Source organism: Boleophthalmus pectinirostris, unplaced genomic scaffold (assembly GCF_026225935.1).
Source record: "Boleophthalmus pectinirostris isolate CB_2022bp ecotype Guang Dong unplaced genomic scaffold, ASM2622593v1 HiC_scaffold_14, whole genome shotgun sequence".
Classification (NCBI taxonomy): domain Eukaryota; kingdom Metazoa; phylum Chordata; class Actinopteri; order Gobiiformes; family Gobiidae; genus Boleophthalmus; species Boleophthalmus pectinirostris.
In genome coordinates, this window is record NW_026571047.1 from 11923379 (window position 1) to 11947390 (window position 24012).

Consider the following 24012-nt stretch of genomic DNA (forward strand, 5'->3'; position numbering starts at 1 on the left):
GGGGTCTAGGGGGAATAGGGACAAACACATCAGGCTTATTGAAGCCTCTCAAAGTGCTACACTGTAGTCCTTATCCATTTACTCCATACTTGGTGGTAGTAAACCACTATTATAGCCACAGCTGCCTTGAAGTAGACTGATGGTAGCAAAGCTGCCAGTCTGTGCCATTGGTCCCTCTGCCACCACTATCACACATCCACATTTTCATACTAGAAAAGTTCTACGGATGTAACCATAGAACTGGGTCAAAGCAGGAATTGATCCAACAACCTTCAGGTTAATACACTAATCTTAATTTTTAACCCTAACCCCCCTTTATTTAAGTAGTTATTAAGCTTGAATAACTCTTAATAAACAATTTGTTCATAATGAATGAAGTCTTTATTCATGCCTTTTTAACATTGCGAAATAACATTACTTTTTTATTAGAAGTGAAACTGAGGACGAAGCAGTTTCCACTCATCAAGTTGAGGTTTGTGTGATCACATGCCAAGAAACTTACAATAAATCAGCACTGCCTGTAAAAATCTATCACACTGCTGTGCTGAAAATACAAAACATATCATGAATTAATTACATATGCAAGATAATCATATTTTGTGCTTCTCTCATCAGTGCAAGCTCTAACAGAACAGTTCTCAAGTGTGATTTAATGAGCCTTCAGATTTACAGATGATGGATTACAAGCAGAACACAGGGTCATTTTTATAGCAGTGTTTTAGTGCTTACATTGATTGTTAAACAGATTGTGATCAAACTAAAAGAATACAAAGTGTTGACATCCTCTATAGATATATATAATGACTGATGAGCTAACCACATGAACTGAATGGAGTCATAAAACCAAGTGGCAGGTGTTGAGTTTCAGATAACATTTAGAACCTGGTCTCATTCTGTATCTTATTTATTTTTCTATACAAGCTACTATAATATAATGCAAGTGAAACATTCTATTGATCAACTCTTTGGAATCAGAACTATGATTGTGACACTGCCAGTGCACAGGTTCAGTCTTGTTACCTTTTTATTACAAATTCTCACCAAATCTTTCAATTCCTTTTAAGATATAAACGTTACAAATGTCAAACCGGCTTAGATTTAATGCCAAGGTTTTCGAGTTGCATAAAAAGCATTCAATATTCAAAACGTGTTTATCAAAGTGTTTATGACACTGTTGTTTACTCTGGTCTCGAGTCATAGACTAGAACCTCACATGTAGACTAGATTAGCATTTATGGCTTTTATGGCTGCGTCAAATAGTGCTATAATCTAAAAGCCGCTTGAATGGCCGCTTGAATGGTAGAATAAATGATAATGTGGTCCGCTGATAAGACCTCCCCTCTGGACCTAATAAAGATGTAACTGAGATAGGCTCTGGTGCAGATCAGCACTGTTCGCAATGAAATATGTCAGAGGCTGGGGACTGAACTCGAGCAGTGAAATATGTAAATGACCACTGAAATTTAGACGGACGGAATTTGTGTTAATGTCCTATACGGGTTTAATCAGTACCACGGCCTTAGGGGCCAGTCATTACTGCAATGAGATGATTGGGGAGAGGTCAGGCTGAGTTCACTGCTCCAGGAGGCGAACTTCTGCTCTGCATTCACCCACCATCTTGATGAACTGCCACCTTGAGAAGATAACCGTTGTGTTAGAGGTGCATTGCGTAACTTTTGAGGTGGGGAAGACGCTACCTGCTTGTCTCCATGGAGATGTTATTGCACCTGAAATGTAAATGACAGGTCATGTGTACAGAGAGGTGACCCTGCTCTCAGTAAGAGAGTGCATGTTTTTCAAGGTATTAAAGATCCCATATTATGCAAAATTGATTCTTGTGATTAAGTCACGTTAGAATCCTGTTACCTAATACAAAATATACCTGGAATTGTCTGTTTCATTCACACGTTTGAGTAATCTTTTAGTCTGTCTACATCTCCAAAGCTCAGAATGCTTTTTTCCACTTGATGTCATGTAGTGGGAAATTTTAACTTAACCACTACCTTTTACCTTTAGTTCAGTAGAGATTGACCAATGATTAGGGATATAACAATAACTGAAATACTGATTATATTGAAATATCAAATATATTGTCAAAAGTCTCACCATAATATCGTGGGCTGTCACAATATATCAAATCACAAGTTCCTTTCTTTAAATGCATGGTTTTATAGTAGCAACAGCTTATAAACATAGTAAACTACATATCCCATGATTCATTTCAGTGTAGACAACATGAAGAAATGTTTTTTACTTGAATTCTTGGAATAATTCACAATAAAATCTTGTCAAGGTGTTTTACAAGCAAAAAATGTCCCATCTTTAATTATTAGCCTCTTCAAAATATCACAATAAATATCGTACCGTGAGATGCATATCGTGATAATATCGTACTGTGAGATTTGGATATTGTTACATCCCTAGAATATGATAATAAATGTTGTACCAAATGACTGGTCAAAGCATTTTAAAGCCTCTCAACCATATCATGAGCTTTCCCACGATATCGCAATCAATATCGTACCGTGAGGTTCATAGCGTGACAATATCTTATCGTGAGACTTGGACATCGTTACACCCCTATAGGAACAACATAGCCCATGATTCATTTCAGTGTAAACATGAAAAGATATGTTTTTTACTTGAATTCTTGGGATTATGACAGAAATTATTTACACTAAAATCTTGTCAAGGTATTTTAAAAGCAGAAACGTGTCTTATCTACAATTCTATTAGGTTCTTCAAAATATAGCAATACATATCGTACCGAGAGATGTATATCGTGATATCATACCGAGAGATTTGGACATCGTTACATCTCTACCAAAGATTCTATGATTCTATGAAAATAATTCTAGAGATTCTAAAGACTGCTGAAATTACACAAATGATTCTATTGAAGGTGTATTAGTTTTAAAAGGAAAGTGGAGCATTCCTGTATTACCACATGACATCACAAGGTGGAACAGAGTGTTTTCCATAATATGAAAAAAGAACTCCATCTAAATATGCAGGGTTCGTGTTTTAAACATGTGAATGAAACAAAACACAACTCCAGGTATGTTTACGATAAGGAAACTAAATTATAGCATAGATCAGAAAACAGCGTAATACAGGCCCTTTTTTGCTTTTCTCCAAAACATAGAAGACAATCTTGCTCTTATAAAAAGTTCATTAAGTGGCAGCAGGTGGTTCAATAGAGTTTGCAATTGTTTCCAAGTTGGCTTTTCCGCAGACAATTGAAAGTGTCACATGTAGACTTCCCAGTGTGTTTGTGTGTGACGATGGCCTCTTCCTGCACAGCTCCGAGCTATAATTGAATTTGGCTTTCCCTTTAATGGAAGTCTGTCAAGTGTGGAGAGACAGTGATAGCCTGCAACATCCAATCTTCAAACTGGGGACAATGGACAACGCCATGGAAACAGCCTGAGACAGTATGCGTGAGGCGACTATGCGCGTGCAACACTGTTCTAAAACTGTCCACATGGATAATACAAGATGAATATTGTTAGTAATAATATCATATAAAAACATAATATCTGGAAAATGCAAGCTAACTATTATTTCTCCAACAGTGACATCAAGTGCTATAGGAATATCTACGTCTATCTAAAACATGTGCTTGTTTTATGAAGCTTCTACAAGGTTTATTGAAATTTCACAAAATATGCTGTGAAATACAATATGCTTTGAAATGTATTCCATTTGTGTGAAGCAAAAATAACCAAAGGACTTTCTCCTCATTTGAGTTCTAGTGCAGGCAGTTGTTAAGTAAACAATCATGAAATCTTGCATTAAAGCGCCCATATTTGGTTATTTTCTGTTATCTATGTTATAATCATCACAAATATACCTAGAGTTGTGTTTTGTTTCATTTAACACACAAATCCTGCATATTTAGGCTGAGTTCTTCTCTTAAACAGAAAACACTCTGTTCCACCTTGTGATGTCATGTGGTAATACAGCAAGTGCTCCACTGTGTTTTAAACTACATACACGGTCAGCAGAATCATTTGGATAATTTCTGCCCTGGAATTGCTAGTCTTTACCAAGAGAAAGGTAAATGGCAGCTGTTGAAAGTGCATGGCTTAAAGCTCACAAGAGTCTATTTCGTGTAATAAAGGACCTTTAAAAGTGCCAGTATAAAGTTTACAAAAAATAAGAATGTGAGCCAGGAGATCGTATCAGAAACATTTGATACAGTGTTGTTCTCATGGGGTAGATAGCGATGGCCAACCTACTTTTTAAAAGAATGAACATGGGTTTTAAATTTCATCTATGAAAAGTTTAACAGGAGTGGAACTAGGCCACTGATATTTTTGGTTATACATTACATTGTGCAGCAACTAGTGAATAATTGCTTTGATTACTTTTGAAAGAAAAAAAAAACATCTCAAATCCTGCCACAGAGATTGTTTAAACAATGATTTCAAATAATGAGTCAAAATACAAACAGAGGACACTGACGATCAACCACTCCCTTACTGTGTTTTTTCAACTCAAACTCGTTAAACACTAATCATAACCTGTTTGTTTTTTTTGTGGTTTTTTTTTCAAACTTAATTTCAATATTAAGGAATAGACTCAGCACTCAATACTGTTTCAAATACCATGATTAAAAGTAAAACTTTTTTTAGTATCAATACTTGGTTAGTTTTGATACTAATTTTAGCATTGATCAGTATCTGATTTTCGATACTTTTGACCCTCATACATTCATACTTTGAGTAAAATGTTAATGTCATCAAAATCAATTTTCTGGTGGGAGGTGGGAGGAAGCTAAATTCACAGACCATTGGAGATTATATGGTGGCAGACTCCGCACTTTGTAATGGGTCTATTAAGACGTGTGATAGTTAAACAAAGACATTGCTGAATCATCATTTTGTCAGCATAAATGACAGTTATCTGGAGTATTCGGAGGTGAAGGAGCCCTCACTTTGTGCTGAACACACATCAAAAAATCAATACACGTGATAAGGGAGTAAGTAAATAAGCTGCTTATCGACTAACTGATTAGTTTTTATGAGTGTTAAGGCAGACCCAGCACATGGATGCCCCTCACGTTTACAGATATTACATGTTCAAGCCACTCAATCACCTAGGAAATGTTTTTAAGAGACAGAACATACACCTCAATGCTTAACTGTAGTAAAAAAAAAAAAAAAAAAAGATATGATTTGAGAGATGATTTTTTAGATGAGATCACCATTTAATTTTCATCACAATTCATGCTCTAATTTTCTTTTATTCTCAATTAAAGGTGCACTGAGCGTCCAGTGTTATTGCTTTGGTTTAAATTGCCCATAGTATGGCTTTAAACTTATCTGTCTTGTATTTATTCAAGCACAGGTATTATTTATTGCTCAAAAATATCTTAAAAAACATTTATTCTTACTGTGAGTAGGGTTGCCTCTCCACAGATCTAACCTGTAATTTGTCTGGAAAGTTTATGGGGTAAAATGTGGAACATTCTAGGCACATCTCCAAGGAGACAAGCAGGTGAAGGACCCTCAACTGGACAAGTTACTTCAGACAACTTCAGACAAGCTGCTTCAAACAATTCATACTTCACTGCGATTGGTTGAAAACAGCTGTCACTCACTCAGGTCATGGCAGAGGTTGACCAATGGGAGGAGTGGGTCGGGAAAAGTGTCAGTTTGAATCAACAAAGCTGCATTTAAGCACTAAAACACAATATGGCAATCTCATCAAAATTTTAGGATTTGTTCATGATTTTTAAAGATTTTTATCACTATATTATCCAGCCTTAATCTTTGTCCTTGGGTATGAACAACAATTATATACTGTAATCACTTATGAGTAAAATCCAATATACAGTAAACCCAAACTAGTATGATGTGATGTGTCTTCACTATATGCCCCAGGTTCAGTTTGGTTTAGGTCTTATCAAGTTCATATTTACATAAAGAGTGAAAGCTGTTTTTTCTAAGGGCGTAAACTTAACACTGAGCTATAAACATAAGGAGTGTCCATACCTCCGTGTTTGTTACAGTCTAAAGACATACAGGCCCTGTAATCATGCCACTGTGACCCTTTGCACACAGCGCACTCAGGGATGTTATGGAATGTACTATGTTTATACAGGACATCCTAAACAAGGCCGCATTCTGGCAGAGCATGCTGTAATTAAGAAGCCATTTCACTTTTAACCAGGAATTATGAATTCCAGCTGTCCACGTCCGCACCATCACCTTTATCTGATGTTAGTATAAATAGGGACAATGGGGAGTTATGTAACAGAAAGTACATTAGACTACATTAGGCCAACTGAGGAAAACCATAAAAAGAGGGGCAGGGTCATGAGTAAATTGTTAAGAAAGTGTACACAATTATTTGAGGAAACTGTTACTTAAGAATATTTTAGTCTGAAGTACAAAACAAAAAGATTGGAGGTCATATAAGGAAAATGAGAAAACATTGTAATACACATGTTCAAATTGCCTGGCAAATCCAGAATGTGTCTGTATTTTCTATACAGATTCATATAAAGTATGAAAGAAAAAGAAATGTGTGTTCTGGATCCCAGGCAAATCATTTAGGCCCATGTTGTCACATAGAGCTCATAGTAACCAAAACTGTTATACTATCACACAAAATGGACTCTTGTGAGCTTTAAGACATTTTATAATGCTATTACCACCTCAAACCACTCCTTTATTATTACACTGTCTACATCTGCAAAGCTCAAAATGCTCTGTTCCACCTTGTGATGTCATGTAGTGGTAGTTTTCAAGTTAACAGCAAGTGCTCCACACAGTGGAACACTTGCTTTATTACCACATCACAAGGTGGAGCAGAGTGTTTTCTGTATGAGTTGCAGTAAGTGTGTTTAACATGTGTAAATGAAACAAAACACAACTTTATGTATGTTTGTGACAAGGAAACAACATTATAACATACATCAGAAAATACTGTAATATGGGTCTTTTAAATGTGTTGCTCATGTAGAAATGTAGGTTTTCAGAAAAATAAAAGTTCAGTAAAATTTCATGAAAAATAAATAAATGTAACTGAGTGCTACCCACCTCCGAAAAGAACTGTGGAAGGCAGAGAAGCTCAATCCCGAACTGACCAACACACACGTGCTCCCCCACATGGTGCTCCCACACAGCCCCAGTACTCCCACAGCCCCAGTACTCACACAGCCCCAGTACTCATACAGCCCCAGTACTCCCACAGCCCCAGTACTCACACAGCTCCAGTACTCACACAGTTCCAGTACTCACACAGCCCCAGTACTCACACAGCCCCAGTACTCACACAGCCCCAGTACTCACACAGCCCCAGTACTCACACAGCTCCAGTACTCACACAGTTCCAGTACTCACACAGCCCCAGTACTCACACAGCCCCAGTACTCACACAGCCCAGTACTCACACAGTTCCAGTACTCACACAGCCCCAGTACTCACACAGCCCCAGTACTCACACAGCCCCAGTACTCACACAGTTCCAGTACTCACAGAGCCACACAGCCGCGCAGCCGATCATTATTGAACGGGTTACCTCATTATTAATTTTAATATCCATCCAGTCACATTATTGCACTGATTTATCTTTGTCGCCACTGTGCACATAGTGTTTGTAGTTGTTTCGTATAGATAATTTTGAAATACGCTTAAACTTTTTTTCCCCTCTCTCTCTGTTTGAAGTGCAAGTGTGCATAGTGTCTAAGTAAATAGCTGAAACGTGCTTTATAAAGTTTTAAGTTGGGTTTAAGACTGATAATATATTTAAAAAAAAATACTTGCCATTTTGATTTTACACAAAGAAAAATGTACTTTTTGTTATTACTGGTTTGATTTGATTTTGAACATTTACAACACCACACTGCCCTCTAGTGGGCCCTAAAAGTGTTACATATCAGAAAAGCGCACTATCTCGTAGGATTTGGAATTTTACTAGTTTAATGAACAAATATATTTTATTTTGATTTTATGAGGCCAGTTTGATAAACATGTGTACATATTTTCTCTAGAGTTTGCTCCTCTTTATCAGCTCTTCATCTGACTGGAGAATTTGTAGCCTGCGGAAATTCCGCCTTCATCCTAATCTGTACCTGGACGTGGACGCGCCCCTGACAGAAAGAGTCCGTGTGAAAAGTACGTACGGCATAACGTTTAGAAACCTGCGCCATGGGAGAGTTACCGCAGCAGAACAACTTTACGCAGGTCATTGACGACATTTTACAATCGGCACCAAAAGCGAGAAAAGAGCTGCTGGACAACCAGAGTAACCTCTTCAAGGTGGCGGAGTACTGCGAGAACAACTACCTCCAGGTGAGCCACACAAGGCGAACTTGTATTTGTATATTATAATAGAAATAAAAACGGAACTGCAGATTTACTGAAGAACTGTTTCCATCTGTTTAGTGGTTAATGCAATATTTATTCAATTCTTTTTATTTGTATTTTTGTATGTATTTTAGGACGTTTTATTTTACTTGTACACTAGGCATGCTCACAGGTAGCCTACAGTGTGTTTCCTGCTGCTGTCTAAGACCACCACATGTAATACAGTCTTCTGTCCTTTAGGCAGAGGACCAGACAAAGGCTGTAGATGAGGCCAAAGCTCTGGCCACTCAGGCTCTGGCCAGTGTGACATATCAGATCAACAGTGTGGCCTGCACCCTGCTCAAACTGCTGGACTCTCAGACCTCTCAGGTCAAACACATGGAGTCCTCCATCAACCTGCTGTCACTGGTGAGGCATCATGAAACTCTAAAACTGTCATCTCATGTATCTGATGTACCATGTTCTTGTCCAGGCTGCAGCATTCCACTTGGAGAAGGTGGCCCGCAGAGAGATAGGAGTCTTCACTTCATCCAAAAACTGTGTCCGTGCCAAACTCATGGCGTCCCCTCCAGGAGGCATCGAGCCAGAAAGGAGATACTCCAGAACACCTATTTCATACAATGTTCTGGACAACATAGGACACTGCTTCCAGGTCCACACACAAGTCTATTATATGATGTAGACGTATTTAAAGAGACACAATACACTCACACATGATTTCCTCCGGCAGGTGTCAGGGCAACAGCTGGAAAAGAAAGACCAGACAGCAGACGATAAGAGCAATGCTAACACCACCAACATGTAAGTACACAGAGCCCCCAACTATTTTTTTCAGTTTACAACTACAATATTTTGGTCTTGTCTTTTACAGAACCAGTTTTGGCATTGCCGTCCCACCGCCCTCGGTCCCAACTCTGCCTCACAGCTCTTCTGGTGACTCTCTGCCCCCTCCTCCTCCTCCGTCCATGGCATCAACTGAGCCCACACTGACCTCCACCCTCCCCTCTCCTCCTCCACCGCCTCCTCCTCCATCAGCCCCCTCCTCTATGCTCTCCCCTTCCACTCTCCCTCCACCGCCTCCTCCTCCATCAGCCCCCTCCTCTATGCTCTCCCCTTCCACTCTCCCTCCACCTCCTCCATCAGCTCCCTCCTCTATGTTCTCCCCCTTCCACTCTCCACCTCCTCCATCAGCTCCCTCCTCTATGTTCTCCCCTTCCACTCTCCCTCCACCTCCTCCATCAGCTCCCTCCTCTATGTTCTCCCCTTCCACTCTCCCTCCACCTCCTCCTCCTCCAGCCATGAGCCCCACGTCCTCCAGTTACCCTCCTCCGCCCCCACCCCCTGGTTCCATGTCGGGGGACAGCTCTTCTCTCCTTCCGCCACCTCCTCCACTGTCACATATTGGGTCCTTACCTCCTCCTCCTCCCCCAGCCTTTTCCTCTGCCTCAGGTGCAGTGCCACCTCCACCACCCCCTCCTCCACCTATTCCTCTGTAATGTTTTTCTTTGCAGACATGTTTAATTGTTAAAGATTTTATTTTGGGACAAGCAAATGTGCTGTTGCAGAAATTCATAAATAACAGGGATCAATGCAAACGTTTTTGAGAAGTTACAGGACATAACCAGACTTGAGCTGAGTCTGGTTCTCTACTGTATATAGGTTTGATTATTTCCCAATTAAACATTATGTTATATAAAATCTATACTTTTATTATGCAATCCCTTATTTGTCCAGGCGTGGTTAAATGTAGAGAAGGTTTCAGCAGTGGTCATGTGGACAATGTCACTGTATTCAAGATGTTTTGGCTCGCACTCAGAGTAGGATTAATTCTAGTGCTTCAGGTCAGTCCCATCGAAGTCAAAGTGGCTTCTGTATGAGAGCCGAAAAGTCAGTTTGTATGTCTTGATTGTCCAGATGGCAACCAAGACATAAATACAGGGACCTTTATGTTTGCCATTTTCAGAACACCTAAATTCACTGGGTTTATTTGTAACTATTTATAATATAACAACTAATCATTTAAACAATTTGTCTATAACACACATTTTTTCATAATAATAATCATTTAAACAAATAGGTCACCAAGAACTTTACAAAGAGCATGGAAGAACAAACACCAACGATGTTTCCAGTGAATGTAAACAAATCTGTTTAAAGTTACTCTTCATCAGTATTGTTCTTTCAAATGTGCCCATGACAATAAGCAAATGTGTGTTTCTGTTATTACTACTGCTTATACACAATACAAGTTGAGCTGTTTCCAGACCTCCTGTGTGCTGCAACAGAGCTATGAACAAACATGGGTTTAACTGAGGTGTGTCCAGGCCTGTTATGACATCTGTGTACGCACAAATAAATACGCAAAAATCACAGCCTCTCTTTGTCTTGTGTGATGCATACGCTCAAGTGATGTTTTACATGTTTTAAATTCTGACTTTAATTTTCACCTCCATATAGAATCAAAAATGCTGACTTGTCTGGACAGCCCCACAGCAGCATTCCACAAAAACAAGCTCAAACATGGCTCCGTCTTCTTCTGAGATAGCCTTATATTTCACTGCCTTAAAGCATTGTTTATTCCTGACTTTTGGAGAGGGATAAGTCATCAGTCGTCTTCTGAATAGTATTGAATCAGAGATAAGTTACTTCACTGTTTTGTCTTACTTCATCCATGCACTCTTATCTAGGAGACCTACATTTGAAAGCTTTTGACGTGTGTGTAATCTAGGCTTGAGGTAATGGTCATTGATAAATGATTATATGGAATTTATAGAAGCACTATGTAACTTTTCTGATGTCTTGTCTCTATGGAGATGTTGCTTCACTTTGAATTTTTACCACAATAAACGTATCTATATTACATTCATTAAAAAAAAACAAAAAACTCCAGAGTCTGATGGTGTCATCTGCATGTCTTCATGAATTTAATGCCATACGCTGAAACATTTGAATCTAGCCAATAATATCTCTATGGAGACGAGCAAATGATGGATCCTCCACCAGAAAAGTTAAAGTAAAATAGTTGAACCTGATCTTAAAACCTAAGCCTACTTATAGAGTATTAAACATTTATTCATTGTACATGTGACAATACAAACAAAGTTTTGAATATAAATATGATTTATTTTTCTTAATTTTACAGCCCCTTGAGTTGGGTGAAGTAGTCACTGTTGACTCAAGAAGAAGTCAAGTTAGTCATGTAAATGAGGAGGTCAGTGAATTACCACAAAACACAATAAATAAATGGCCAGTTATTCCTGGTCTACAAATAGTAACAGAGGCACAGTTCATGTATTGTTTATAACGTCCATCCATCCATTTTCCTCCACTTACCAGGGCCGGGTCGCAGGGATAGCAGTCTAAATAAATGGAACAGATGCCCGAGCAGCGAATCTACTCCAAGCTCCTCCCGTGTGGTCGAGTTTCTCAACCTATCTCTAAGGGAGCACCCAGTCACCCTGCCAAAGAAACTCATTTCAGCCTGCTTGTATCCACAATCTTGTCCTTTTGGTCATTACCCAAAGCTCATGACCATAGGTGAGGGTAGGAACGTAAATTGAGCAGTAAATCGAGAGCTTTGCCTTTCGGCTCAGCTCTCTCTTTGCCACAACGGTCCGATACAGTGACCACATTACTGCAAACGCTGCACCAATCCGCCTGTCTATAAGAGTGGTTACTAAAGTGGGGTGTGGGGAGGGCCTCAGAAACATTGCAGGAGGCCCCAAAAGGTTGTCCACACAATAAGTGAACATAGAATTTTAAATCAGCTTAATCAACAAGGTATTTCTTTATATTACTTTATATGAATATTAAAACACAGGAATGTATTGTTTTTTGTTTTTTTTGTTTTTTGTTTTTTCATTATAGTTTTGTCCTTCCTTGTTTTATTTAAACATTTATTTTAATAACAAAAAGTTTAACATTACATATCTCAAAAGAAAAGAAAACATGTAGATGTCGTTGAAATTTTTCAATAAACATTTAGTTTGGTCCATGACTTCTCAGTTTTTACATGCACATATTTTATATATACATATATATATATATATACACACATACACACGCATATATATATATACACACACACACACATATAGATTTAGATTTTATTGCATTTTATTGCACTAAAAAAAAACAACAACAACAACATGCGCCCATACTGTTACCAGGCTTGCATCTCCACAAACCTATTTGGCAGGAAGAGGACCTCTTACCTTTTCCTGCTTGTTTCCACGGAAATGTGGTTACATAATCTAATCTTTCACAGTATGGAATAAAACATATATGTCTCCATGGAGAATGTTCTGATGAAATGTGGTTTTAACTTTATTTCCATGGAATCATGCAGGTGACGTGCCACCTCCAGGAAGTTACATACTGTAGCAGCTTAAAAAAAAGTTTTAGCAACAATAGGATTTTTATGTATGTATGTGTCTTTAAATAAATCAAATATGATTTCATTTACAATAACAGGCCTAGATTAATATTAAAGTAGTCAGCTGTTGCTGACCCTTGGTGCCTGTTATAACAAATGTTTCAAAGGATACTGATTTAGGTTAAGTTATGTCACAGATCACACACATCCAACGTCTTCAACCTAAAAACCTAGTGTCTACTTCTGATACCCTACGGTGAAGGGTTACACACTCCTGAGGCATGGAGGTGATATCTGTGACCATCACACAGTTGTAAACAAAATGACACAATGTCTAAATCCAGACAGTGGGTCAGCTGTGATGCAAAGCCCACTGAGTTATTTATTGACTTGGATCAGACTCTTGTCAATGGAATCCCTTATTGATCAGAGTGCATTGATGAGAGAACACTACTCTTCCTCATATGCCTCTGAAACACAACTATAAAACGCACCTATAAAACACCATTACAAACAATGACGTAAGTTACATAACGTTACGCTGGTACCGTCTCTGGAGTTCACCACCTATACAATCTACACTTGTGAAATGTGAATGTGTCCTAACAAGAGGTAAGTGGGTCAGACCTAGAGTTCTACTGTCCTGTCTGTCATGCCTGCAGAGACAATGCCTTTATAACTGAGGAGATAAAACAGGCAACCTTTGAACTTCTGTTAAGATAAAACTACACAGCCAACTGGACTGGCATTGCTCGGACCTCCAATCACTTTTCTTCATTAAATACTGAACGCTACTGAAGCTTGTCAGATATGTCCAACTATTACTTCATAGAGTAAGTATAAGTAACGTGCCATTATTTACCAGATTTGCCATCGATTTTACTGTAAGCTTCTATCTATTTTTAGGATCCCATTGTTTGGTGTGAGTATCTCGATATGGATTTTCTGCTGCTACTACATGAAATATCGGAGAGAGAGGGAGGAAGAGCCGCTGGTGCACAGAGAGCCTCCATCAGTCTATGTCATCCCTCTGTACAACGAAGAGCAGGAGGGAGCAGGGGATTTTGTGTATGACTGCTATGGCGAGCCCTGCACAGAATCTACAGAGTGCTGTCACAGTGAGCTGGGCCTGCCTCCTCCATACAGGGTACATCAAAGTATTTTATAATCAGAAATGTGTAAACTAATAGTAACCATTTGAAAATATTTGAATCCAAAATTGATTTAGGTTTCACATTAAGTTTTACTATGAAGAAGAGTTTTGAATGACAACTTATAAGACAATATATTTTACTCTTTACCAAAACACAAACAGTTACATGCTATAGCAACAGTATATTTGAAATTAACATACTAGAAAAGTTAAGATTTGCAATATTTTGGACTGGTAAAATTTTACTATTATGAGCCATGTGAAAAAAACAAAAACAAAATGTCAATCCAAAGTGGGTTTAAGATTGACTACAATAAGGAAGCTTGCCCTGAACTTTGTAGACATATAAGATAAAACAGCATAAAACAGATAACTTGTACCCACTAGCTATATAATAATGCTATAAAGATATTGCTCTTGAACTGCAGTCATGATTTGTAATCATCTCCGGCCACACAGTTTATGCACAGCACTCTCCCATTGTTAAAACTAAAAGTAATACAAGCTTAGCAAAGGGAATTCAGCATTATTCTGAACTAAATATATGCCATAAAAGTTGTATTTTTATTATTATGTATTTTTGACTGAATTGTGATTTCCTTGTTCACAGTTGGAGCCCCCTTCATACTTCGATGCTGTCCCTCCTTCATACTCAGATGTGTTCAGAGACAGCACCGGGCAGACAGTCACCTGAACCTCCTCTTCATCGCCCCATCCCACTGTTCACTTCATCATTTTTAATTTATTTCAGTGTTATTATCAAGTCCTTAACATGTACTGCCCTCAACATTGTTCATATCATATAAATGTATAGTATATGATATATTTTGTTTGATAATAAAAGCTTAAGAAAATGTTTTGAGAAATGTGTTTTAAAGTTGAACTATTACCAGTGTAATTCTGCATGCCTGTTGCTTTAAATACATGAGTTATGTTGTAAATGGTCATCACACTAGTTACTTCCCTGAGTGACACTGCTCTGAAAACAACCAGATCAAAACTTATGCTCAAAACTATAAGGTAAGAAGATGATTATTATACACACATGTTCCCACACAGCATTATTTTGATGTGATCTCTTGTATATGTAATGATTGTATTTGTTTTAGAGCAACAGAAATGTGTCGTAGTTTAAGGCTGAAAGTCCACAGTCTGAAATCAGCTGAGCACTATAAAACACAGGCATGTTCTATCCAAATGGAACAATAGTCACCTGAGAATTTCCTTTAATTAATTTTATTTATTTATTTTTTTTGTACTTTTTATATTTTACATTAATATCATTAACTCATGGGCTCATTAGGAGAGTGTACTTTTTAAAAGCTATGCGACACAAAGCTGTCTTAGTTAATGATTTGTTACATCACTTTTTATTAGTACAGATTGAAGTGTCATTTATTTATTTATTGATTGATTGATTTGGCTTCATTTCCTGCTAACAAGGATATCCAGATGCTGCATACTACTACCTCAAGCCACATGAGGTCAGTAGAGCGCGATTACTGTTATGTGTGTTTCTATTAACTCTGTTGATCTCACTCCTGAACTGAACAGGCAATTTTCTGAACTCTTTTGTTAATGAAAATGACTTTTGTGGAGTGCTTTGGTACTATTTTATAATCATGAGCAAGTATTTTGAAATTAATGATTGAGAATGAGTAACTACTTAATTAGGGGTTATGGTTAGGAGTTAGTTATGGTATTAATTAAGCAATTATAAGGCCTGTCATGATAATTACTATTTCAACTTTTTTTGCAGTAGTGGGGAGATCTTTTTTCATTTTAAATTTGAATCAGATTTAATTTTTAGTGTTACAATTGTAAGAGTTGTGCTATTGGATTGAAAGAGTAATTTTTGTAGCTAATAATTGGTTCATTTTGCTATTTAGCCAAAAGCTAAGCACATGCCTTTTTTGATGGTTTACTGGGATTATCTGGCATTATTGTTAATGTGTCAGTGGCATAAAGTTCTTTCAATATCAATGCTTTTCTACAGCCATATATCATGCTTCAAAATTTGTCATTGTTATGAAGGTTCATTACAGTGTAGTTATTAAAAAGTCTTACCAATGCTTCAAAATAAATGAATTAAAAATTAGTATAATATATAAAATCTAATTAACTGTCACTTTTCAGATCTAAAAGCACCATTTTCAGAGACTGGGTATGCCTGCAAGTTGACAGAGCCCAGTCATGACCACAGCTGAGCATCTCTTGCAGTATATGTGAGTGGACAGTAATATTCACAGGTGTTAGTCTAAGTTAGATATTCATTGTGCTAACCATGTGATTGGTCAGTCTGCCGGTTTTGGTCGTGTCCATAGCTGTGGTGCTCATGTGCTACTACCACTACTCCAAAAAGAGGAGGGGCTCGTATGATGTCACCACGCCCCCGCTCCGTGTCCACACTGCTGTCCAGCCAGAGGACGGGGCAGAAATGGTGGTATTTATTACCAACGTCCCCCCTGGATACAGCACCACAGACCCGCCTCCTCCATATTCACCGGTCAGTTGTCACAAAGAACACCAGGAAATAGCAAAATATTAATGACATTTACAATCACACATTTACAAGTATTGCTATGTGTTTTTTTGTAGTTTGATCCTAAACTTAGCTTTGTGTGGTCGGGTGGAGAGCCTCCTCCATACGAGATGTACCCTTAAAGTGCACGGATGGAACCTCGTGTGTGGACCAGTGACTCACCCAGCCTTTCACACTCATAGAGACACTTAAGCCACTTGTATATAGAACATGTTTTAATTAAAAAATCCTTTGCATCAATAGTGACAGTTAACAGTGAAGCAATATTCTGAAGATACATATGAACATCCAACTACAGTGTAGTTCCCCGACTGCATCTACACACCGGCAGCACCCAAGTCTCTCTATGTTATACTATACATTTGATTACAATACAGTACTTACAGCTTTGAGGGAACAGAAGATAAATAAGTTTGTTTCTTTCTAAGAACATTGACACAAGATCTCATGAAGATAAAATGGTGCGCTTCCTTGGCGTCAGAACCATGTGATTATTATTATTGTAATTAAGGCAAAACTTCAAAGCCACAGGTCAATATTTATACAGTGAATCCATCTTTCCAATCACACGTCGAGTTATACAATAGTTGCCTTGTTATACAGTCAGTGCATATGAAGGCTACTGCTCGAGTTTGAGTTGGTGAATGTTAGAGGCTCTGCTACAAGTATAACTGAAGATGTGCAATACATATGATGTGTTAATAAGAATATAGTCATTTCCAATGTTATTTTTACTCACAAACAGTGCTTTATACCTCAGTCCGAAGAATGTATTGCATTGAGCAGGTTTTATAATGGTCTATTGCTGTTAATTTGTCAGTTTAACGCAGACAAAGGAACACAATGAACATTTGAGAACAGATACAATCATACTGTAGGAAAGACAGTAGTGGTAGAGATGGCATTTGGTATTATCACTCTAAGCAGTCACTCTTGCCAGTCCAACTGTAAACATCACACTAAATAAATTAAACATTTGAAAAGGTTTAAATAGAACATCCTTCAAAGAAAATGTAGATAACTTCCACATTTATGAGAACACACACTCAATCACACTATTGCACTAAAGCTCACTCTAAGTTCATCTCCACAAAGAAAAGACAACATGACAGAGGGACACTAAATTTGTACAAAAATGTTGGCCGTGAGGTTGGAACTGAACAGTGATGCTTCCTGCCCCTCCTCTGCCAGAGTGTGTCCTCTGACCTCAGAAGACCCAGCTGACCGGGACCCACTGCTGCTCTGTGGACAGTTTGTCCAAAGCTGAGCGTAGACTCCGAAACGCTGCGTCCAGACCATCATTTACAATGCACAAGTCAAAGTAGTGTCCATAGGCTCGCTTGATTCGCTCACTCTCATCTACTGTCCTCTTTAACTCAGAGTCCTGTGGAAGAAACAAGCCAATATGTGTAAAATGTCACTGTGCCTGATGTCTGTCAGCAGACAGCAGACTGTTCGGCTCACTCTGTCTCTGTCAAAGATGCAAATATCTGTGTGTGTCGTAAACTAAACTGTTAGACAGAGCCGGTAGCCAAACGCTTTGAGCCATGAAACACCACGTCTGATTCACAAACATCTGCTCAGCTCCATCCTGACAGAGCGCTGCACCGCTCAAAGCAGGATACAGACAGACTTTACCATAAGTAAGAAAATGCATTTAAGATAGTCAAATAAAGACATGGCTCTGGGCTCAGAAAATGAAGTAACTTCTGGAAGGATAATCTAAATGGATCATTAAAGCTTGAAATCAGATTATATGTGAGTTGATGAGTTGTGATTGTATATTATAATAAATATATTGACCTAAAAAATGATTATTAAAAATGTGTTATATTGATAATAGAATGAAATTCCAACTAAAAGCACAGACCACCATGAAAGAATCACTGTTTTACCTGTAATCTAACACTAAATAAAAGTTGTACGTACCTATAGATTGCGCTTTAATGCATTCCTTTCATTATTCCCTTTAAGTTATGTGAAGTAACAGTACTAAAAGTGCTAAGCCTTTAATAGATTATTTGTTGAACCTCACCGTGAGCTGTTTAGTGACCACTCCAGACTCGATGGCTGTTCTGTTCATGGCTTTAAGCACCTCAAAGTCCGGTGCTTCAATAAACACCACATAGGGCAGGAACTCGGAGGTCCGCAGTACTTTAAGAGCCTGCACACACCAGCACACTCAATAAGCCTATGCAGCTGTGAATGTGTGAAGAGCCAGCAAACACACTCATCAAGATAATGTGTGTAAATAAAATTAACTAACTCTGTGTAGCGGCTAATGCTGTCATTACCACATGACTTTTACTGATGATGTACACAGACAAGACTTAGCGCCAATAAGCCAAAACCCCTAGAGGATTTAAAAATGTTGCAATCACAGAAGAAATACTTACTGACAGCGCTATTAACATAAAGTTATTAGGAAGGTAATTAAATGAGCACATTGTCTTTCTAAACACACACATAATGCTAGAAGACCTTCTAGCACTGTGGATGTTATGTTTGTCAGTGTTTTCCTCCTCTTTGGTGCTATGGGATTCCAGCATAAGCATATTCCACAGTGGTATAACAGATGTAAATTGAACCACATGTCGTTGCTCCAGAGACATATTGTTTAAAACAAAGTGGAAAAGCAGGAGCTTCGTGTTAATGTTTCTCAGTGGAGGGCCTCAGAGTTCTGCCTCCTACACAGTTGGCTAAAATGAGTTTTAGTCAAACAACCACTGAGCATCGTGTGGCTCATAGTTTTAGTTCTCCTGTTACCATGGCAACAGATGATCAGGTGGACTCAACTTCTATATATTTAGACATGGTGGGACCAGACTGATAATTAATAATAATAAAAATGTAGTTGGTCCTTTCAGTGTAATATAAAAGTTAAATGTGTTATTTATCATTATATAAGTTATACAAAAAATTGTGTAGATCAGATGATGTGTAGGATCTGACCAAGTGTAATTATGCACATGGCCATTATGGTTAGCCTGACCTGCATGTAGCTGGAGATACAGGAAATCAGAATGAGAACGGAACCGAAAACTCTCTTGTGATAGTAAGAGGGCTCATACCTGGGGGTTGACATCCAGTATACAGATTTTCCCTGTCTCGATGACTTCGTGAATGGAGCTGATTTTGGTGCCATACAGGTTTCCGTCGTATTCGCCGTGCTCCAGAAATCGCCCATTTTTTATGTCACACTCCATCTCGTGTCGGGTCATGAAGCAATACATCTGGCCATCCCTCTCATCCACTTTAGGTTTCCTGGATGTAACTGTGCAGTACAAATGGCTTGGATTAGTGCACACTCAGCACCAGTACATTGTATGGAGAGAGCAGTGATAAATGGAGGCTCACAGGGGATGGTGGTGCCGTAGCGCTGGGAGTCTGACACCAGCAGTTTGTTCTTTAGACTGCGACGGCCCACTCCCTGAGCCCCGATCAGAACCAGCACCTTTCTTCTGAACGGAGGCACTTTGGCCACTTCCTCGTAGATTCTTAACTCATGACGATCAAACTCTGACAAAACAAAAGTACACATTAACATCACATTTCCACATATATCTTTGACACATCTTTATAATAAAATTATATTGTGACCCTTAAAAATAGTATGTCACCAGAATGCTGAACACTCCAGAATAGAGGCACCAGAGGTCAAAAGTGAAGTACTGCATTATTTGTGGTACATTAGATAATAAACTTAGGGGTGTCAAATTATCACGTTAATTGCGATTAATTAATTACAGTCATATTTAGCGCGTTATGTTTTTTAATCGCGTTAATCTCATTTTTAATCTCTAACTTTAGTGTTTCTGTATGCGAGTTTCTTTGTTATAAAACCTGTTTTTATGTGTTGTTGGGACAACAACAACACACACACACACACACAAAAAACACATTTATACATTTTTTTATTTCGGTAATTCCACTCATTGCCGGAAACCCACACAAAACGCGCGCAGTAAGAGCGACTTAAACGTCATGTTAACGTTGGCGGCGTCAGTCGCACAATTGACGAGGTGGAAGAGCCAGTAGAACAGAGGCAGCAGTGCACAGGTAAAAACACATTCGTGTCTTGGAAATTATTCTCCCGACATGAAATATAAAAGAAAATAACAAATATAAAATCGCCTACAACTTAAATGTCACTGGTGAAAACAACCTGCATAGACTCATGATGTCTGCACTACTGTCCTATAGTGACCTGCCACATGAGGGGACACGCACACAAACACACACAAACACAAACACACACACACACCTTCATCATCGTCATTAACCTGAGAACGCGCGGACCACGTTTCCTTCCGTAGTTACTGCGCGGACACCGCTGTCCTCCCATGAGCCGCGTGTGGATCGTGTTTCTCGCGTACGCTGCCTAAACCGCGCTTCCTCCCGTGAGCCTCTAAACCAGAACTAACACCAAGACTAAAACCAGGACTAAACCAGAACTAAAACCAGAACTAAAACCAGAACTAAACCAGGTCTAAACCAGGTCTAAACCAGGACTAAACCAGGACTAAACCAGAACTAAAACCAGAACTAAAACCAGGTCTAAACCAGGTCTAAACCAGGTCTAAACCAGGTCTAAACCAGGACTAAACCAGGACTAAACCAGGACTAAATCAGAACTAAAACCAGGTAAACCAGGACTAAACCAGGACTAAATCAGAACTAAAACCAGGTCTAAACCAGGTCTAAACCAGGACTAAACCAGAAATAACACCAGGACTAAAACCAGGATTAATCCATTCCAGGACTAAACTAGGACTAAAGTAGGACTAAAGCAGGTCTAAACCAGGACTAAAACAAGGACTAAAACCAGTGATCTCATATATAAAGCATTTCTCTATCAATAATATTTTTAACATGGTTAAGGAAAGACTGGACTTTTTATTGTCTTTAAGTAGACAAAAGTTATTATGTTCAGATTTCCTCGTCTTTGCTACTTTACAGCAAACAGTTTCTTATTCATGGAGACTTGGGCTCAACAACCAATTTGGAGAGATTTGTTAAACAATAAATGACTTTATAAAGTCACTTTTTTTGTTCTATATCAGTCTTTTGATCTGCCACAATAATGTAATAATGAATTTAAATGAAAATACCTCAAATTGAAGGCTTTTCTCAGCAATTTTTAGGTGAGATTAAAATGAGATTAATTAGATTAATTCATTACAGATCATAATTAATTAATCTCTCAATTTTTTTAATCGCATGACAGCACTAAATAAACTATAAGGGTTCTGTATTTGTCCCGTAAACCTTCAAATCAAGATTTTGCCTTCATCCAAAAAAGTGAATGTTTGATAATCACCAATTAAATAAACAAATACACATGTGTTAGCATTTTCTTTCCAGGCTCTAACATTACATTACATTACATTAAAAGCACCAATTTTCACATTTTGTAAAAGTCTGTGACTCATCCTAAGTGTCCATTGAAAAAGCATGTCCCACTTCACTTCAGTTTCATCCCTTCCAGAGTTTATAATGTATTTGTTACAAACTTTTACCTGCATTTTTGGTGGTCAAATACATCATCTTTTTCTTCTTCTTGCCACCCATGCCAGCACACAAAGGCCCTGAAATAGACCAAAACAAAAACCATACCTCCAGCATTGTTCGGACAAATCCTCACTTAAAATGATCTACTGTAAAGGTCAGGTGTCATTGAAAACACTACTGCCTCATAAATCCACTTAGATTGAGTTAAAGTGAGAGCCAACCACTAGATGGCACTGTGCATCTTTACCCATATGCGCTCCTGCCAGGAAACACCTGTGACCAGCCAGTCTCATTGACCATCTGTTCAATATGGCATTTTGACAAGCCCTGGGACACATCTACAGCATAGACACTGCACCTTCACTGTCTTTTTAAGGTGAACTTGAATATGTGGCACAAAACATTATTATGCATGATACAAACAGAATGCTAATTACTTACAAAAGGTGGAATATTAATTAGGACGTGTTTTCTTCGAGAGATTAGGTTTGCTGAGACTCCAAGGACATTTTTTCGATTGAATGTTATATTGCTACCTTTGAGTCACTAGCTGCTTGGCTCTATTCCGTTTGCACTTCTGAACACCTTAATATTGATCGTCTTTACATCTGTACAGATTTGCCCACGGTTCTTTTGCAATGAGCCTATGCTGCAAACTAAACAGCACTCTTGAGTCATGGCTACTCTCATTACCGCTTCTTCTCTGCCCGCTGATGACAAGAACAGAGCAGAGAGGTGAGAGGAGGAGGAGGAGGATGGGCGCCTGGTTACATGAAACGCTGGTGCACAACAGGAGCAGATGTTGTCTTTGTCGCTCAAGTGTGTGTGTGTGTGTGTGTATTCTGCATAATGAGAGGTGCATCACTGTTGTGTACCTGTAGTCGCCAGCTCCAGATCCCTCTTCACGAACGCTTTCCTCTTCTCCTCCAAAAGCTGACTAGGAATGAGCCCGGCGCTGCCCCCCTCTATGTGACAAGCCTGCAGGGGAAACACACCGAGAAAACAAAAACATACTCAGATCTGATATCCGTTTGATGCAGAAGAGAACATGTGAGGAGAGCCGTGCATGCAGACCTGCCACCAGTTGAGGTCCTCCTGGTTGAAGATCTGTAGGATGTCTCCGCTGTTGAAGCTCAGGCCGGCCTCTTTACAGGGGATCAGATTGTCATGGGATGGATCATAGTCAAAGTGGCACTTGACAAAAGCCTACAGAGGAGAGATGCAACAGGCAAAATAAATAAAAGTACAAAGTATGCAAACACTGAAGACATTTAGTGTTTAATGAAAAACATGGGCATAGTTAACCCACTAGGCACCACAGGCCAAATAGAATGTGGGCATGCGCGCACTTCTGGTTCGATCAACACCAGCTCCAATTCACTTTGTATTTAGAAAATGTCGCCTCTCTGTCTGTAACTGCTGCTGTCCGGCTCCTCATTTTGATCAGAAATTTTCTCATTAACCCACTCTACATGATCATAGTGTTTTGATTTTGCTATTTAGTCCATAAATCTATTCCTGGTTCAAAATTTACTCCTATAACTGCTAGCCTTAGCAAGCTTTGTTTGCTATGGGTGATGTCACTCTCTTAGTCTACTTCACAGTCTAAAGATATATTTAGTTTTAAACTGTTAATCACTAAGGCAATGGGCCTAATTTTTTACCATTCTCAAACCCACAGATGCGTAGATGCTGATGATGCTAGTCAGTAAATCTAGTGCACACAAATTTATCAAAACCAATTCTTAACAGTTTCCTTCCTTAATAGGTACCTTTGTGATTATTATTATTCCAAGACATCATCCAACAATATTTAGAGCCAATCATTTTTTCCTTGTGGCTAGACTGAATTTTGGTGGAAAACAATAAAATCTGACCACAAGATCAGTCAATGAGGAAATACAGCAGGTAAAGTTAATGCTGAAGTAAAGCACTGCAAGGAAGTAGGGCTAAAAAAGCTCATTATATCTGTGAATGAAATGAAACTGTAGGCTTCTAATGGTCCAATCTGTCAATTGTGTCTGCCCAAAATTTTTATTAGTTGACTACTCATTTTATTTAGATTATGAGGATTTTATAATAGCAGAAAGGAGACATTAGTGCCTTAGCTGAT

At 38.6% G+C, this 24012-nt stretch overlaps 2 protein-coding genes across 2 annotated transcripts in view; one reads left to right on the top strand and one right to left on the bottom strand.

Moving 5' to 3' along the window:
- The first annotated feature begins 8095 nt into the window (after positions 1-8095).
- abi3b (ABI family, member 3b) lies at positions 8096-10683 on the top strand. Its single transcript, XM_020924370.2, has 5 exons — positions 8096-8303; positions 8559-8726; positions 8791-8970; positions 9049-9119; positions 9190-10683. The coding sequence occupies exons 1-5, from the start codon at positions 8160-8162 to the stop codon at positions 9812-9814; spliced, it is 1188 nt and encodes a 395-aa protein (XP_020780029.2). The 5' UTR covers positions 8096-8159; the 3' UTR covers positions 9815-10683.
- A 6095-nt stretch (positions 10684-16778) lies between these two features.
- The window catches only part of mpp2b (MAGUK p55 scaffold protein 2b), a 28303-nt gene continuing 21069 nt past the window's right edge, over positions 16779-24012 (bottom strand). Inside the window, exons 6-12 of the mRNA XM_020924108.2 lie at positions 22974-23105; positions 22775-22877; positions 21908-21976; positions 19746-19907; positions 19460-19662; positions 18424-18552; positions 16779-17772 (exon numbers count right to left, since the gene is read on the bottom strand). Coding sequence (XP_020779767.2) covers positions 17596-17772; positions 18424-18552; positions 19460-19662; positions 19746-19907; positions 21908-21976; positions 22775-22877; positions 22974-23105 — 975 coding nt within the window. The 3' untranslated portion in view covers positions 16779-17595. The remainder of the gene's footprint in view (positions 17773-18423; positions 18553-19459; positions 19663-19745; positions 19908-21907; positions 21977-22774; positions 22878-22973; positions 23106-24012) is intronic.

What these genes read in the sequence shown, in the direction of transcription:
- abi3b (XM_020924370.2), top strand. Translation starts at nt 8,160, where the DNA reads ATGGGAGAGTTACCGCAGCAGAACAACTTTACGCAGGTCATTGACGAC. An exon ending in GCGAGAACAACTACCTCCAG is followed by an intron (nt 8,304 to 8,558) that starts GTGAGCCACACA and finishes TCTGTCCTTTAG; the next exon opens with GCAGAGGACCAGACAAAGGC. An exon ending in ACATAGGACACTGCTTCCAG is followed by an intron (nt 8,971 to 9,048) that starts GTCCACACACAA and finishes TTCCTCCGGCAG; the next exon opens with GTGTCAGGGCAACAGCTGGA.